At 37.6% G+C, this 16,266-nt stretch overlaps 1 protein-coding gene across 1 annotated transcript in view; it reads left to right on the top strand.

Moving 5' to 3' along the window:
* The first annotated feature begins 1,726 nt into the window (after nt 1–1,726).
* Nucleotides 1,727–16,266, top strand: part of INTS13 (integrator complex subunit 13) — a 17,253-nt gene continuing 2,713 nt past the window's right edge. The window contains exons 1-13 of the mRNA XM_026045920.1: nt 1,727–1,981; nt 4,097–4,171; nt 4,759–4,961; nt 5,575–5,655; nt 6,885–6,975; nt 8,461–8,589; nt 10,296–10,380; nt 11,337–11,426; nt 11,695–11,784; nt 12,935–13,113; nt 13,922–14,092; nt 14,470–14,624; nt 15,302–15,532. Of these exons, the coding sequence (XP_025901705.1) occupies nt 1,757–1,981; nt 4,097–4,171; nt 4,759–4,961; nt 5,575–5,655; nt 6,885–6,975; nt 8,461–8,589; nt 10,296–10,380; nt 11,337–11,426; nt 11,695–11,784; nt 12,935–13,113; nt 13,922–14,092; nt 14,470–14,624; nt 15,302–15,532 (1,805 nt within the window). The 5' untranslated portion in view covers nt 1,727–1,756. The remainder of the gene's footprint in view (nt 1,982–4,096; nt 4,172–4,758; nt 4,962–5,574; nt 5,656–6,884; nt 6,976–8,460; nt 8,590–10,295; nt 10,381–11,336; nt 11,427–11,694; nt 11,785–12,934; nt 13,114–13,921; nt 14,093–14,469; nt 14,625–15,301; nt 15,533–16,266) is intronic.

Raw genomic sequence — 16,266 nt, forward strand, 5'->3', positions numbered from 1 at the left:
TAAGCGGCGGCGGCGCGAGGCTGTGTGCCCCTGGCTGTGTGTATAGCTAACGTGTGTGTGTGTATGTGAATTGTGTATGTGTACATGTATGTGCAGGCACATCCAGTAGTATCTGTACGGGTGTAATAAAAAGGTTTATGTACATATATAGGTATATGTATGTATACACACACATCTAAACACACAGGCATGCACATATGTGTCACGGAGTCACAGGCTGGTTGAGTTTGGAAGGGACCTCTAGAGGTCATCTAGGCTAAGCCCCCAGCAGGGACACCTCGAGCACAGGACGCAGGGTCACACCCACACGGATCTGGAAGATCTCCGGAGAAGGGGACTGCACAACCTCTCAGGGCAGCGTGTTGCTACTGTATATACACACACACACACACACACACACACACACACACACACACATACACACACATATACATTCGAATCCAGAGATGACATAAACCTGCAAGGAAAACAGCTATAAAGGCTGGGTGAAGATCAGATTTCCTGTCTGGTTTGTGCCCCCAGGTAACAGTGCCTGTGCAGGAGGTGATGCCCAGGCCTTTTAGCTACTTCAGAAGGATTTCTTCCCAGTGAGGCCATGGGAGAGCAAAACTTGCTCAGTGGGCATGAAGTGGGAAAGCTCTGCTCTTCCTGCAGGATGGTGGTGGCCAGCAAAAGGATAAGAGAAAATGGCCACGAGCTGAAGCACCATAAGTTCCCCAAGAACTTAAGGGAAAATTTCTTGACAGTGAGGTTGCCAGAGCCCTGGCACAGGCTGCCCAGGGAGGCTGTGGAGTCTYCTTCTCTGGAGATCTTCCAGACCCGCCTGGATGCCGCCCTGTGCCCCGTGCTCTGGGTGTCCCTGCATGTGCAGGGGAGTTGGACTACGTGATCTCTAGAAGTCCCTTCCAACCTTAAGGATACTGTGGTTCTTGGGCGTTGCTGGTGGAAAGCAAACAAAGGGTGTTTCTATGAGCTTTGGTAGGCAAAAAAATGTTTGTATTGCAATGGTTTCAGATCTGTTCTTTGTATCAGGAAGAGGTTAAAATACAGATGCAAATACTTTTTTTTTTTTTTTWATAKCATCTGGCAAAGTAAAGACTAATGTTTAAGTAAAAATCTCCCCCCAAAAGAATATTTAACATATTTCAGCACATGCATGAGCGAAGAGGGCCTTTAGTTCACTGTAACATGGGGCTGTTGCAGAATACAAGTTGTTTCTGTTACTTAAGCATCTATATAGGCTAACCTATTCACACTTTCTGTACCTTGTTTTAAGAATTATTAAATAGCGAGCAGGTTTGGATCTTTCATGGTTTCTCTGAATTTTTTCATTTAATTAGGGAAGAGGGAAGGAGGAATATTGTGCATCACTGTTAGCTTTTCAGCAGTTTACAGTGCATTTTATCTTTTTTTTTTTCCTCCAGAGGAAAAATAGGTTATGCCTGATAAGAAATTTAATGTACTATATATAAGGACCAGTGAGCGTTCTAGGCAATATTTTGTTTTTATGTAAATAGATTCTTTAAGTGAATATGTGTATTTTTTTTAAAAAAAAGCTTTAGAAGTAGGTTTATAGCAGGTAAGGTATGTGTGATAGTGGAAGAGGTAACCTTTCTCAAAGCTTGTGTAGTCAATTAAAATACCTGTATATAAATGTAATCTGTGTAGTAAGCTTGTGCTGTAACTTTTTTTTTTTCCCTAATTTGCCTTGCACAATTTCTTACTAATTATAATACCTATTTATTTCAGGAAGAAAATGAAAATCTTTTCCGAGTCTCATAAAACTGTTTTTGTTGTGGATCACTGCCCATATATGGCAGAATCCTGTAGACAACATGTTGAATTCGATATGTTAGTAAAGAATCGGACCCAAGGAATTATACCCCTAGCTCCCATATCCAAATCCCTATGGACCTGTTCAGTGGAGTCATCCATGGAGTACTGTAGAATAATGTACGATATTTTTCCTTTCAAAAAACTGGTAAGTTATAGAGTTACCCTACTTAGTTCCTCATAGTATAGCAGTATTTTCCATTTTAATGAGATCTTTTAATATAACAGCAGATAACGTATGAGAATATCTTTGAGCTATTGATAGAGTTTGTGCCTTTTATAAATGGTTTGAGTAATAAGTGAATCCAATTACATATTTGGTTTGGGGGACATCACATAATCTTAGTGTCATTTTGTAACTCAGTGCTGGATTGYAAAATATAAGGAGAGAAACTTTCAGGTAGTATATAAATTTATTATTGTTTTCTTATGCTCTTTAAGTTTATAGACGCTTAAGTGAGGTGTTTTAGATCGAATTTTGGTTCTTCTGGTAGCCCTGCTGCAGGTTTTTCATTACTGAGTTTGAAGGATTGCAGAACTGTAGGAAGTAGTAGGATCTCTCTCTCAAACTACCAGCTGGTAGTGGGAGAACTGCCTGCCACGTGGTTTCTTCCTTAGAATTTTTTTTTTCTACTGTGGGCCTTCACGTGACTTTTTTGATCTGCGTTCTCATTAATGAGTAGTAGTCTAAATTTAAAAGCCAAATGGATCGAACAGCTAAGGATCCTGGTACTTGTTGAAGGATGCTTGTTGGGCAGACTGAAGTAACACATTAGTTTGCATTTGAATGCAGGGCTTATGGGCATTGTAAGTAACACACCATGTGGAAAACTGTCTTGTGTTAGACCATCTTTTCTCTCTTTGGGTCAGAAAAAATGTGATATTTAAGCATGAATTTTGCTATGATTACAATTTTGCTTATGGCAGATGTGTTGTAAGCAACATCTTGGAACAAAGAGTCCCAACTCTCGGGAASAGTTACAGCTTGAACTAGAAAGCATTTCATGGAAGTATCAGCTTGTGCTTAAAGGCAAATGATACAACTGCAATACCAAGAAAGAAAACCTGTTTTTCATCTCTGTATCAGTGAGGCATGCACAAAGCATAGCCCTGGAAGAGTTTTCTTTGTTCTAACACCTCGCACTGCTTTGTGATGTTACCTAATAATAATTAGCATCAAACTACAAAGAACAGAGTATTATTTAGTCCTTCTGTTTCTCTTGATGATGAATGCCTCTGTGGGGGAGATAATTACTTCTGTGATATGTGTGCAGAAACCCACAGCTTAGTGTTTCGCCTCTAATCACAGCTTGTGCTCGGCATCCCATCAAGTTATCATGATGTGCTGTAGCAAGCACAACCAGTCTAGCTAAGCAGCAGCTTCCAAGTCTCTCTGTTTATTTTTATTTACTTGGTTTGTTCCTTCTTTAGCACATGAATGAGAGAGGAGAACTTGCCTAACAGGGGCTGTTAGGGGCTATGTTTAGATCATAGAGCATAGGAAAAAAGTTGAATGAAATGGTGTGATGCACTGTGTTTCTGTAAGCTCAAGTCTGAGCAGAGCAAAATGAATATTTCTGCAAGGAAAAGAGTGATTTAAAAAAAGAAGTGTATTAAAATGGTCGAACAGAGTGAGGATTGACTGCTCACTTCTAGTTTTCTAGTACTTCAGACATAGAGGAGGACTGTGTATTTATCTTAAACTCCTGTTTAAAAGAGTATCTAACCACATTATGTTAAGTCCCATGGTGGGATATGTTAACTCTTTATGTAACTGAATCAAATCATTTGGCTGAACTGAAGTCTCTGTGATAGGAAAACTGAAACTGAGAGGGAAGGCTTGCTCCTCTCAGCTTGTTTTGGTAACATATTGGGAACGTGTTTTGGTATCGAGTATTTGTGATACCTTGCTAAATATTTGCCCCTGAGGTCTCTCGTGACAGAGGTTGCTGAACGGATTGCTGTACTGCAGCATTGAAATTTATTTTGCTTGGTAGATGTTTCTACTACCAGAAGTGTTACCACACTAGTGAAATAGATCCATAATATGCTGCAGTGCTGCCCTGATGTAGAGATCGACTTAATTATGGGTATGTAGAGGAAGAAGTTGTTGTTAAATATGATTCTGCAGCAAAGGTACCTGAATATAGCAGGAGTAATGCTTTTTTTGTCCTTTTGTTATTAGTTTGGCTTGTGAATATCTGTTAACTATTATCTGAAGAAAGTGTAAATTACGTTGGTTTGAATTTCATTAACCTTTTAGGTGAATTTCATTGTGAGTGATTCTGGGGCTCATGTCTTGAATTCTTGGACCCAAGAAGATCAGAACTTGCAGGAGGTATGCTCTGTAGCTGTTCCTCTGTTTCACAAGGTTAATTCAGTTATAGAATAAAAAGTGACTTCTTACTGCAGTTAGCGTGAGATTATTTTGGTGAACGAAGAAGTCAGTGCATCTGGTCTGGAATGATTGCAGAATAAGGTTTTAAGAAATAGCCTATTAAGTTACCCAAATAATTTGGAAGGTTAATAATAGTTTATTTATTGTTTTAAAAATTTGTAWACAGTGTTTATATACTGTTTACTCTTGTGTTAAAGTGGACAGTCTCGTTTTCCAAAAAGCTAACTGTCAGAAGGAACTAAATTGTCAAATTCTAGAAAACAGAGCCATGTGGCAATTGATAATGTCAGTATTTTTGGTATAATGTCAGTGAGCACTGAAAGCATAAATGAATTGCAAAAGGAGAATTTAGGACCAAATATTTTCCAGAAGCCTGAAAGTGTATCACATTTTTTTAAATTGCTTTATTAGCTTTTCTCTGGACAGTATTAATTTTTATGTAAAATAAATTGCAGCTATGACTTTTTCTCTCTTAGATCATTTTAACAAAAGGCTTTCAAATATAAAATGTGTGTCTTTCTAACTAGCTGATGGCAGCATTAGCAGCTGTTGGGCCACCTAATCCCAGGGCAGATCCGGAATGTTGCAGCATACTTCATGGTCTGGTCGCAGCGGTAGAAGCACTCTGCAAAATCACAGAATACCAGCATGAGGCTCGAACAGTGCTCATGGAGAATGCAGAACGTGTTGGGAACAGAGGAAGAATAATCTGTATTACAAATGCAAAAAGGTCTGTATGTTAATGAGCTTGTAACATTAAAATATATATATCTTTCTCTAGGAGCATTAGTAGCTCAGTGTTGTAAATTAGTGCCCTAAATAGCTGAACTTTGTGCATTTCTGTTTGTAGATCATTTCTTGCTACCTTAAAGATTTCATTTGTGGAGGTCTGCTAGAGCAGTCGACCRAATATTTCTCACTTTAAAGAGGAGAGCCTTTACTGGCATGTTACTCTGAAGAAAATATATATTTGAGTGCATTGGCTGAATAGCATGATTTAACTGGCAGGAATGAATGAGAAGTTTAGCTGCTGAAACAGAAAATTAGCTTAACTTTTCATGTCCCCAAACACACTGAAATTATGGATTATAGAGGCTCTTTTGCAAGACTTAGGTTTTACAACCAGCGCATAACTCTAGATGTGAGCTGAATCTGTCAAAACATATTATTAATAATATATTATAAAATTGGAAGTTATCACAGTTTATCAAAATTTTACACAGAATGTATCATGGCTATGGAAGCTGAGCTTTTGTATGTGCTAAGACAGTGAAAGTCTTGTCATAGGGACAAGAAAACTAAATTTCAAYCTATAAAAATATCTTTTTTTGGTGCCCTTGCAGTGACAGTCACGTTCGAATGCTTGAGGACTGTGTTCAGGAAACCATTCATGAGCATAACAAGCTTGCAGCAAATTCAGATCAGTGAGTATACTTTTCACAAATACGGTTTCTCACTTTTTTCTGATTTGCATGTGCCCGTTGGATGCCTTCCAGGAAATATGGTTTTATTTTTGTCACTTAAAACATACTGAAACTTACTTCGATATTTGAATGTCCATGTGAAGAGTGCTAAGTCATGAAGTGCGTAGTTGTTGGCTTTCCAGTATCATCCTTCATCACAGGGTAGTAATACTTCATCACAGGGTAATACCACTTCAGGTTTTATTTTGCATCTTGTTCCAAAATGTGAAAGGCAGGTAGCTCTGTGCCTTGTTGAATACTTGATCATTGTGATCAATAATGCATGTGATGATTCTGCCTTGGTAACAGTAGCACYGAACGAGTTGCATATGCCTCTTTGATTACAGTGATTGGCTTGAAACTATTTTTTAATTTCTAAATTATCCTTATGCCTCCATGAAATAAGGGGATTTCTTGAACTACAGAAATCATCTCATTCTTTAGAGAAGTGTTGTTGGTTTTTTTTCTCTTTTTTTCTCCATCTTTTGTATAGTCTTAACTTATGGACAGGGACTGTGTATTGCCTTGCACAGTGCGTAATAGGTTGAGATCCTGTTCTTAATTCTTCCATAGACACTTAAAGTGTCTGTGTGTCCTATATCTATCTACCTGCTGCAATTGCTATTTCAAAGATGCAGAAAAGATGCAGTCCCTGGAGAATCAGGTTTTAAGCTCAGTGTAAAGAAGGAAAAGCTACCTCATACCTGGGATTTTTTATATTCCTATAGCTGGGAATGTGGAACAATGTCCTGTTCCCTCCAAAATTCCCGACATTTTAGTAGGAGAGCATGGTAGTTGGTTAGTTTTAAAATTCACGGGAATTTTCTTACTAATATCTGATCGATGCTTGGGGACACAAATCTCTTGTCACATTGTCACATCAGTTGTTTGAATGAAGCTGAGTAGCTTACACCAGTTAAGGAAAAAAAGTATAGTGCAATTACATGTAGAGACAAAAGCATCTTATTTTATTCTGATTAAAATTCATTTTGAAATCTGTGCTCTTGAAAAGCAYTAATGTAACCTAGTTTCTTCCGAAAACTTTCAGAAATGGAGCATCATAATACATTTCCATGGGTTCTGTGTTCTGAACATCAAATGGATATTGGGAGAAGAGAGTTGATCTGATTTCTGTGGGGTAATTTCTGTCATGCTGTAGGCTTACTGAAATAGAAATGTTTATTTTTAAGTCTAATGCAGATTCAGAAATGTGAATTGGTCTTAATCCACACTTACCCGGTTGGCGAAGACAGCCTTGTTTCAGATCGTCCTAAAAAAGAGGTAAGGAGCTTAAAACAAGGAAAATTTATCCAAGTTTTAGGAACCACATGAAGAAGAAAATAGACAATGCAAGTTGACTATTCAACAATTAAGTTCTGCGCCTTTGGTCTCCAAGTCCTAATTAATATTATGGGTGACTGTTTGAGAAGATAACACCTAAAATTTGCCAAATGAAATACATCACTTGAAATTAGCTGTTTCCTTGTTTTATAACCAACATGAGTATGTGRGGTTCCTTTTTCCACTTGATTACTTAAATTTCATGCATTAATTCATGTTTCAGTTTCTCATGAAGTGAGCATATTGATGCCCTAGATAGATAAAACTGTGGGGCTTAGGAGAAGGAATGGCATCTTTGAGAATCTAGTGGAAAAGCTGACAACTACTTGGCAGTGTAAAAGCTGCTGTTCTGGTGTTAGCTGTCATTTCTCTGTGGAAAACAGCGGGAACTTTGTCTGCTTTCAAAGGAAAGGGCAATATTGTAGGGAAGTAGAATGTTTGCATCATTTCGTAATGTGCAGATATCGTCTCTTAAAAATTTTAGAAAGTGAAAGGAAGAATTTTTATGAAAAATTATTCCGCCAACAGATATTCCAAATGTCTAGTAATAAGAGCAAATAGATAACGTGAATTCTTAGTAGCTTTTAAACCACTGCATGCAAATTATGCCCTGTTACATTGKCTGAAATATGCCTGAGTATATTCTGCTATTCTTCAGATTGTTTCAGTATTTTAAGATGTTAACTATAAGGAAGAAAAAAAGTGGTTTTTTTTCTTATGATAGACATCTAATTCTGCATTTTATGTCAGAAAAATTTAAGTATAATAGCCTTCTTAACATAATATTCTACAAAACYGTTTCTAGGTGAATGCTGAGAAATATATGAACAGGAGAGAATAAATTGATTGCCTTTATTTTCTGTAAGACTGTCATTTTTGTCACAGCTTTTTCAAGTGGTGCCTAAAATCAATGTCACTACTTGCTGGCAAAGGAAAMTCAAGTACAGCTTGCAGTACAGCTTGTGTTTTTTTTTCTCTTGTGTATGTATAGAAAATACAGGTGGGTAGGGAAAATTGCTATGTTCAAGTCGCTCAGCTGATGAAAGGGAGGGAAGACTTGGGCCCAGAGCTGCTGTTAAGAGCATAAAATCTTGAATTCCTGCCCTGTGTCCTCATACTAAATCTCCCTATTAGCAATTAATGACTCAAGATTTTTAGTACATTTCTGATTTTGTGGCAACTTGTAACAACTACAGCTATAATAACTGGGACAGCCTRGAGAATTTTGTGTGAGAAGCAACTCTTGTGGGCATTTTTATTATTATTTTGTTGGTGTTTTTTTTTTTCTTTTTTTTTTTCTTTCTTCTCTGGTTGAAGTTATAAGTATAAACCTGCTTAGCTTAGATTTCAAAGGATTTATTTTCTGCCACACAATATTGGACCTTAATCCATTAATAGTATATATTCTATGCCAATTTGTTCCAGCTTTCACCTGTTTTGACCAGTGAAGTACACAGTGTCCGTGCTGGGCGTCACYTGGCTACAAAACTGAATGTTTTAGTCCAGCAGCACTTCGATCTGGCTTCAACCACAATCACTAATATCCCTATGAAGGTAATAGTGGGTGTATAACTTTACGTTAAGCAGCTGCATCACTTTTAAATTGGTTTGCAAACTTTTGATGTTTATTTTAATGGAATTTTTACTTCGCTTTTCTCTCCATATCATATTTTCTGTTTTTGTTTTTGTTTTTATTAGCCCACATTCAATGTCTGTGACCAGGTTAGTAAAATTGAAGAAGGGGGAGAAAAAAAAAAAAAAAAAGGATCACAGAACAAAATGCTGTATTGCCAAAATCAGTTTTTGACTTAGCAATACAAGTGTTATTTCAGTTCTGTTTGTATTGTTTTATATAACTATAGTCTTATTTACCTCAAATTACTTTGTCTGTGATTCTTTTATCTTTTTCTACTTGTATTCATTAGATATTCCTGACCCTTGTGAATTTTAGTGCCATAGTGAGTCTTTCCTCTGTTTCACAATCATGCCTACTCAACATAAAGGTGTTTGTAACTAATAGCTCTTTTTTTTTGTTTGTTTGTTTGTAGTCTTTTCCAGTAGATTTTCTAGTCTGAAGATGCATAAATCAGAAGCAAAGGGACAGGAGCCTATAATCTAGTTAGGAAAGGGATTTGGATTTTTTTTTTTTATGTCCTTATGTATGTTTTAATTGCTTTTAGGAGGAAAGTTGATGCAACTAAGAATTCTAAGTATTAAATTTAATTTTCTGCTTCCRTTGCGTCTTGCTCTCTTGCTGCCTGATCAGAAGTACCAGTATTCAAGCAAACAGAAAGGACAGGGCAGATAAACTCTGCTTATTTTAAAATAAGAAAGAAAATGGGGAAAAAAAAAGACCTAATACTAATAAAATCAATTAGTGCTTATTTACGGCTTTGAAAAATAGTAATATTTTATGGGTTAAAACATCAAATTAAGCATTAATGTACCCTGGCCATGTTAATAGAACTCTAACTATTGATCATAGTATAAATATAACTTATAGGTTTGCAAATACCTTGTCTGTAACTTTCTGACCTGTGTGCTGCTGGTTTGCCTCCCCCTTCTGCCGTTGTCCTTATAGCAATAGATTATGTTGGGTTCTCTGTCTCTTTTTTTTTTTTTTTTTTTTTTTCCCCCACTTGGAATAAATTGCCGGCATTACTGTTCTGTTTTTGCTAATCTGCTGCAGCTGTTTAAAGATGCCGTATCCGCCTTCCAACATTCAGTTTCTAATTATAAGCTTGTCACTGAAGAATCGTTTTTGCTTATCTTAAATACAAGAAAATGCTAAAATACTCTCYGTCCTTCTCCCACCCGTTTTTTTAAGTTTGGACTCGTGAGATTTTTAGTTATTTAATCAGCAACGGGCATTTGTTGCTGCCGCATGAGTTTCTAGCTGGATATCAGTCATATTTAAATATGTCATAGCCTTGCTAAACTTCCCAAATTAAAAAAAAAAAAAAGGCAAGGGCTATGATAGATAAGTCTGTTTTTATCCCTTTTGCGTTGTGCATGCTGTCATGGCACTTGTATAAGGAGGAAACCACAGTGTTGCAAAAAGCACAAAAGAGGGAGAGCAGATGGCTGCATCTTTAAATAGGTCAGAGAGCAAAGTTTCCTCAACATTGCAATCCTGTTGTTGTCTGATGCACTCTGGAGACTCTCTGTTTTCTTCTGGAGCGAAAGGTAAATGTAGAACTGTTCTCATGTGAAAACAGCAACTTTTGGTTAAAATAAGTATTTTTGCATTTCTCTTAAAGGAAGAACAACATGCCAACACATCAGCCAACTATGATGTAGAGCTCCTTCATCACAAAGAGGCACATGTTGACTTTTTAAAGAGTGGTAAGTAGAAATAGTTCTTTGAATGTGCTTTTTGGGTCTTTTTTTAAAATTGGTATTCTGGAAGTATTCAGAAAGGTGGGCTGTGCTTTCTAAACTGAAGTAAGTTTCAAGCATGATCACTAGARTTGTGTAGGAGCCTATATGAAAACTGACATGTAGTATTGCTTTTTGAGTATTCCTGATTAGTGGCATATTTTAAAAATAATGACAGTAGTTGTGATAACGTAGTAGTAATAATGTACAATGAGAAAAGGAAGCTTCAGTTATTTGCAGGGCTTCTATGTCTGTGCTTTGTATGGGAGGCATTTCATCTTATTGGTGAGATATGAGAAACTTTGAGAGACCGATGGATAGCAATTTAAAAAAAAAAAAAAAGATTTTTAGCATTAGATTGACTCCTAACATAACACACAATGTTCTAGGCTGACGTATGTGTCTAATTCCTCRCAGACTAGCTTGGGTTTGAACATGGTCTTCTGTAATTAACTGTGCTACTGCAATTCCAGTATGTGTAGAACTCTGTTAATCTTTGCTTACCTAATGTGTGTTAAAGGACAAGAAGAATAGCAAACAGCTTGCTCGCAGGGAGGTGTTAAAACAGACATCAATACCCCCATTAAACTGTCTTTAAGGAAAAAAAAAGTCTTATTTTATAGATCAAACTACAGACAATTGGTGATTTGGATTTTTTTTTTTTTTTTATTTTGGTTGGTTGCTTGGTGGTTCCCCTCCCCCAAAATGCTGCTGGTAAATAACTTAGAGTTCTTTTCACTTATGTTAGATAATTAAACTTTTTAAAACTGTTTCATGTTTTGTATGTGGTCATACATCTTCAATCTTTTCAGTAACACTCGAGGCTCATGTAGGAATTATTTGCTATTTTTTGTGTAACAAAGTAAATATGGTTGACCAAGTTATGTCACTTCTTTTTTTTTTTTTCTGGCTTTATGCTACAGGTGATAATCATATAGGTGGCAACAGCAGAGAAGGGGCGTTTAAAGAAACTGTGACATTAAAATGGTGTACTCCTCGAACCAACAGTGTGGGTAGGTAACGTGATAGCTCAAGGACAGTTCCCTGGTGCTCAATGCTATTTCACCTTTTATTCTATATAATCTGCTGCTGATTGCTTTAATAATAGTCTTATCTTGGCTAGTCAGTGATCCCCCTAAGAGATGGGGGTGGGGAGCAGGCAGCAAGTGTTTTTTGCCCTGCTGTTTGTGCAGTAGTCTCCTCCCGTTCTTTTCATTTGGTGGGGTGTTTTTGCTGTGTTTTGGAGCCACCTTTCAAACTTTCTGTTCATTTATTTTTCAGAATTACACTATTGCACTGGAGCGTACCGAATTTCCCCTGTAGATGTAAATAGCAGACCTTCTTCATGCCTTACTAACTTTCTCTTGAATGGTAAGCTCGTGTTCTTGGCTGAGTAGTTTATTTTGATAGTTAAAATATTAACAGTTTTGAAATGTTTTGAGAGATAAAATGTTTGATAGCTTAAAAAATCCAATTGAGTGGGAAAGGTTGCTTCCAGCAGGTGATCAAAGTGCTTGCTCTGGTTGCTTACTGCAAAGTATTAACACCCTAAATCCGTGCCTGGGTGCTACCCTCCTGCTACCATAGTTGGTAGCCTCTGAGCTTACTCTTAGATGTGGCAAAATGCTGCTCAGTTGCTTAGGCTTACTGGGATCAGTCCAAAGGGGAGTTAGATCCACCTGCTTATCTGCAAGGTATTAGCCTTTGTCATGGATTGCCTTTGTATAAGAGGGTGTCATTTATGTACATGTCCAAAAAGTAAGCCAGAACTACTGCTTTCAAGAATGTAGTATTGTAGCAATGTTGATTACATGCAGGGTTTTTCTTTTTGTAGTTTTCCAAGAAAAGTTGTGTTACAAACAGCCTTTTCAATAGGATGTTTTCTTCAGTCAAATCAGYTGTGTGTCTAAATGAACATGTATTTTTTTCTTTCCCTATATTTTTATTTTTCCCTAAAAATTCTATACTGGTGAAGTACTCGATTAATAAAAATGGTTGAACTGAAATGAAAGTAACCTCGCTGTGTCTTCTGGTTTTACTTCCTCATATCGTCGCACCTTTGAGCTGAATTGAATTGAGTGCATTTTTTTGGACACAAGACAAAGTCAATTTCATCTCTGTGTATCTGAAAAAATATCTCCTTTTTAAGCATGAAGTAGTATAAATTCATAACTTTACAYTCAAGGAAGGTACAGATAAAAAGCTACCTGTATATAATACAACCTTTTAAGTGTCTGTATCCCTAAAAARCATATCCTATTGAAAAAACTATTGGGATGTCACAGGAATAAGTTTTTTTGATCATCTTCAGTGTAAAAAGTCAGTACTTGCCACTATATCCTGTTCAGCAATAGGGCCTAAATGCTCAAGAAGATTTTCCTCATTCAAACTAGGGGAAAATGCAACTTCAATGCATTAAAAGACTCGCTTAGGTACCAACCTGTATGATGTGAATATATATAGTTTTTGATGTAAAGCTGTAGYGTGCAGTAACTGACCGAGCTGCCGTCACCTCCCATAGGTCGTTCTGTTTTGCTGGAGCAGCCGCGCAAGTCAGGCTCTAAAGTCATCAGTCACATGCTCAGCAGCCACGGAGGAGAAATTTTCCTGCATGTCCTAAGCAGCTCACGATCCATTCTAGAAGATCCCCCATCGATCAGCGAAGGGTGTGGTGGAAGAGTCACAGACTACAGGATTACAGTAAGATTCCCTTTGCTTTTGAATTGCCATTTTTCTCAGACCGCGAGAGATGCAGTGCATTTGGTGTTCCATGTGGGAAGTGTTGCTTTATTTTTTCTGGAGAACTGCATGGATATATGGCTGTTGGTACTATGCTGTGTCGTCGGTGTGTATTAGTGCAAAGCAGTGTTTCTGCTTATTGTAGTGCCTGCTCTGCAGAATCCTTTTCATACAAGGTAGTGCTTTCTGCCCTCGTGCACTATAAACACTTAAAATTCCTGATTGATTGTTAAATAACATTTTTTTGATGCAGAGAAGACTGTATTCTCTTCAATGTCAGAAGGATGGGTTGTTCATGAATGGCTTGTAGAAAACATGGAAATGCTAAAGCTGTCAGCTTTGAACCCTGAATATACAGCAAACAAATTGCCACAAACAAACTCCTGGTGTTCAGTTGTCGTCCCCCACCTCTCACACACACTTTGATTTCCAACTCGTGTCCTTGGCGTTCGTTGTGTAGTATCAAAGTGGTTTCCAAAAATCCATAGTAAAATTGTTACTGCACAGGATCGATGGTGTGGATCCAGAATGGCTCCTCATCCAAAAAATTGCTACAGTTTTTAACCTTTATTTGCATAATGTTAGTTAAGTATTTGTCTGATTAGAGTTGTACATCTGAAAACTGTAAACAGGTCTCTGATTGTTAGTGGGAATTTAATGGGTGGGGTTGGTACACACAGTGATAAGCAAGACTATGCTGTTTGACCCAATCAGTGGAAGTTACTTTGGTGGAGAAATTCCTAATTTTATCTTGTTTGGTTATCATTAGGATTTTGGTGAATTTATGAGGGAAAACCGATTAACTCCTTTTCTAGAGCCCAGATATAAGATGGATGGAAGTCTTGAAATTCCATTGGAACGTGCAAAAGATCAGTTAGAGAAACATACTCGTTACTGGCCTATGATTATTTCTCAGACTACCATATTCAACATGCAAGCTGTAAGTAATCTGGGGGTTTATAACCTTTTATTCTGTTTCAGATTAAGTTTCAATTTATTACATGATGAAGTAACTCTGTCTTATGGTAAATTATTTGCAACAAAATAGTTTTAAGTTTCATTTTCAGTTAAATACTCTAGAATATTCCAATGTAACTAGAATATTAGGATGTAATCTAAATGGGATGGAATATTTGGAACCACCACTGGTGGTATGGTGAAGAAAGAAAATGCAACACTTAGAGGCTTTGTAGCCTATAGGGTGTGTGGTGGGATGCGTATGTATGGTTCCATAATTACATATTTTGATTTCTTTTTCCCTGTTTCTTTCCTGCAACATACACAGATTTTCCTGTTCACTTCTGTTTCATATTGCAGGTAGTGCCATTAGCCAGCGTGATTGTAAAAGAAGCCATGACAGATGAGGATGTTCTGAACTGTCAAAAAACAATATACAATTTAGTAGATATGGAGAGGAAGAACGATCCACTGCCGATTTCAACAGTTGGTACCAGGGGAAAGGGTCCAAAAAGGTTAAACACGTTTTGTTGTTGTTGTTGGTTGTTTTACTTCTTTCAGAAAGGTTCCATTCACATTGTTTTTATGTAAATTTTCTTAGTTTGGTCAAAGGTAATGTGGAGAACTGTAAATGATGAATACCTGAAAAATAACTGTTGTGAGTGCTTTGCTTACATCATTTCAGGGTTGTCATGGTACAGATATAGAACGATGTTTGAGTACAAACATTTTGTAACGAAAAACTACAAGAATGGTTCTCCTGGCTTTTGTATTTTTTTAACGTAAAGGGAAAGTCTGATACAAGCTAAGACAGAGGAACTGGAATAATTTCAAACCAATACAAAAAAACTTAAGTAAGCTCTGAATTAAATGATTTTAGGCATTTAATTTGCAGATTAGCTGTTATTTTTGCAAGTGTTAAGAGTTTGATTGCAGTGGGTGTAGTAGATTCCAGGTGATAGWTGTGTAAAGTGGGGAGTGCCACAGGCAACCTGCTTCTGAAAGCTCCAAGGATACACCAGGGTGGTCAGGCTTCCAGTACCAGAGAAGGGGAGATAATCTGTAAGAAATTATTTTGATTCATTTGGAGCGTCTTAGGTTTTGCTCTTAATGTTGGATTAGTCAGTGCATTAACGATCTAGGTTTCGATCTGTGTTAATTAGACTTTGTTTTAACCCCACCCCCGACGCAGGGACGAGCAGTACCGCATTATGTGGAACGAGCTGGAGACGCTGGTGCGCGCGCACATCAGCAACTCGGAGAAGCACCAGCGCGTCCTGGAGTGCTTGGTGGCTTGCAGGAGCAAACCCCCCGAGGAGGAGGAGCGCAAGAAGCGAGGCAGGAAGAGAGAGGAGAAGGAGGACAAGTTAGAGAAGTCAGGAAAAGACTATGAGCCTGATAAGCCGTGGCAGGAATCGGAAAGGTAAACTTTCTGACATAAGGTTTTTAGCATAATAATTTCTGTCCTAATAGGAGAGGAGTGACTGTGGAACAGTTACAGATTACAATTTGACATGTTCATACGTTCAACCATGCCTTATTCACAATAATTTTTAAATCCCAAGGCCCTTTTTTCAGTCACTGAACCAGCTTGAAAAGTGCAGTTATTACTGTGCAGGCTTTTTAAATAAAAGCACTAAGGCTGGARTGGGTCTCTGATTTGCTGAATACTTTATCATGGCCTTGCATTTGCAAAGACTTTGCGTCTTCACTTTTATTGCAACTTTAACATGTTGTAAGCAAACTCTGATGTTTCAGTTAAACTTGTTTTAGAAGCATCTTGGTTTTTAAAAGTGTGACTGAAAATTCTGGGTGAACACACATTAATTTACCTYCAGTTGCACATACACTACAGTTCAGGTAGAGAGGCAAACTGAACTTAGTGAGCCAGGCCCTTGAGTTGAACATAAAGTTCTCGTGTCCATGTGCATCCTGTAACCTACATCACTATTGCAACTCCTRTAACTGATAAACATCTGCTAATCTCTTCTGGTGTTCCCCTTTCTAACTGCCATTCTAAAGAGATGAAAAAATGGTTGTGACTCGTTTTGTTCTTTGAGTTTTGTGCATGTTGGAGGCATTTAGGCAGGAGGCCGGCCGGTTCACCTGCTGTAATGGCACTGTGTCAGTGACCTTCGTGCCTTTCTACAAATGATC

This window comes from Nothoprocta perdicaria, unplaced genomic scaffold, assembly GCF_003342845.1.
Source record: "Nothoprocta perdicaria isolate Ctin4 unplaced genomic scaffold, notPer1 scaffold_416, whole genome shotgun sequence".
NCBI lineage: Eukaryota > Metazoa > Chordata > Aves > Tinamiformes > Tinamidae > Nothoprocta > Nothoprocta perdicaria.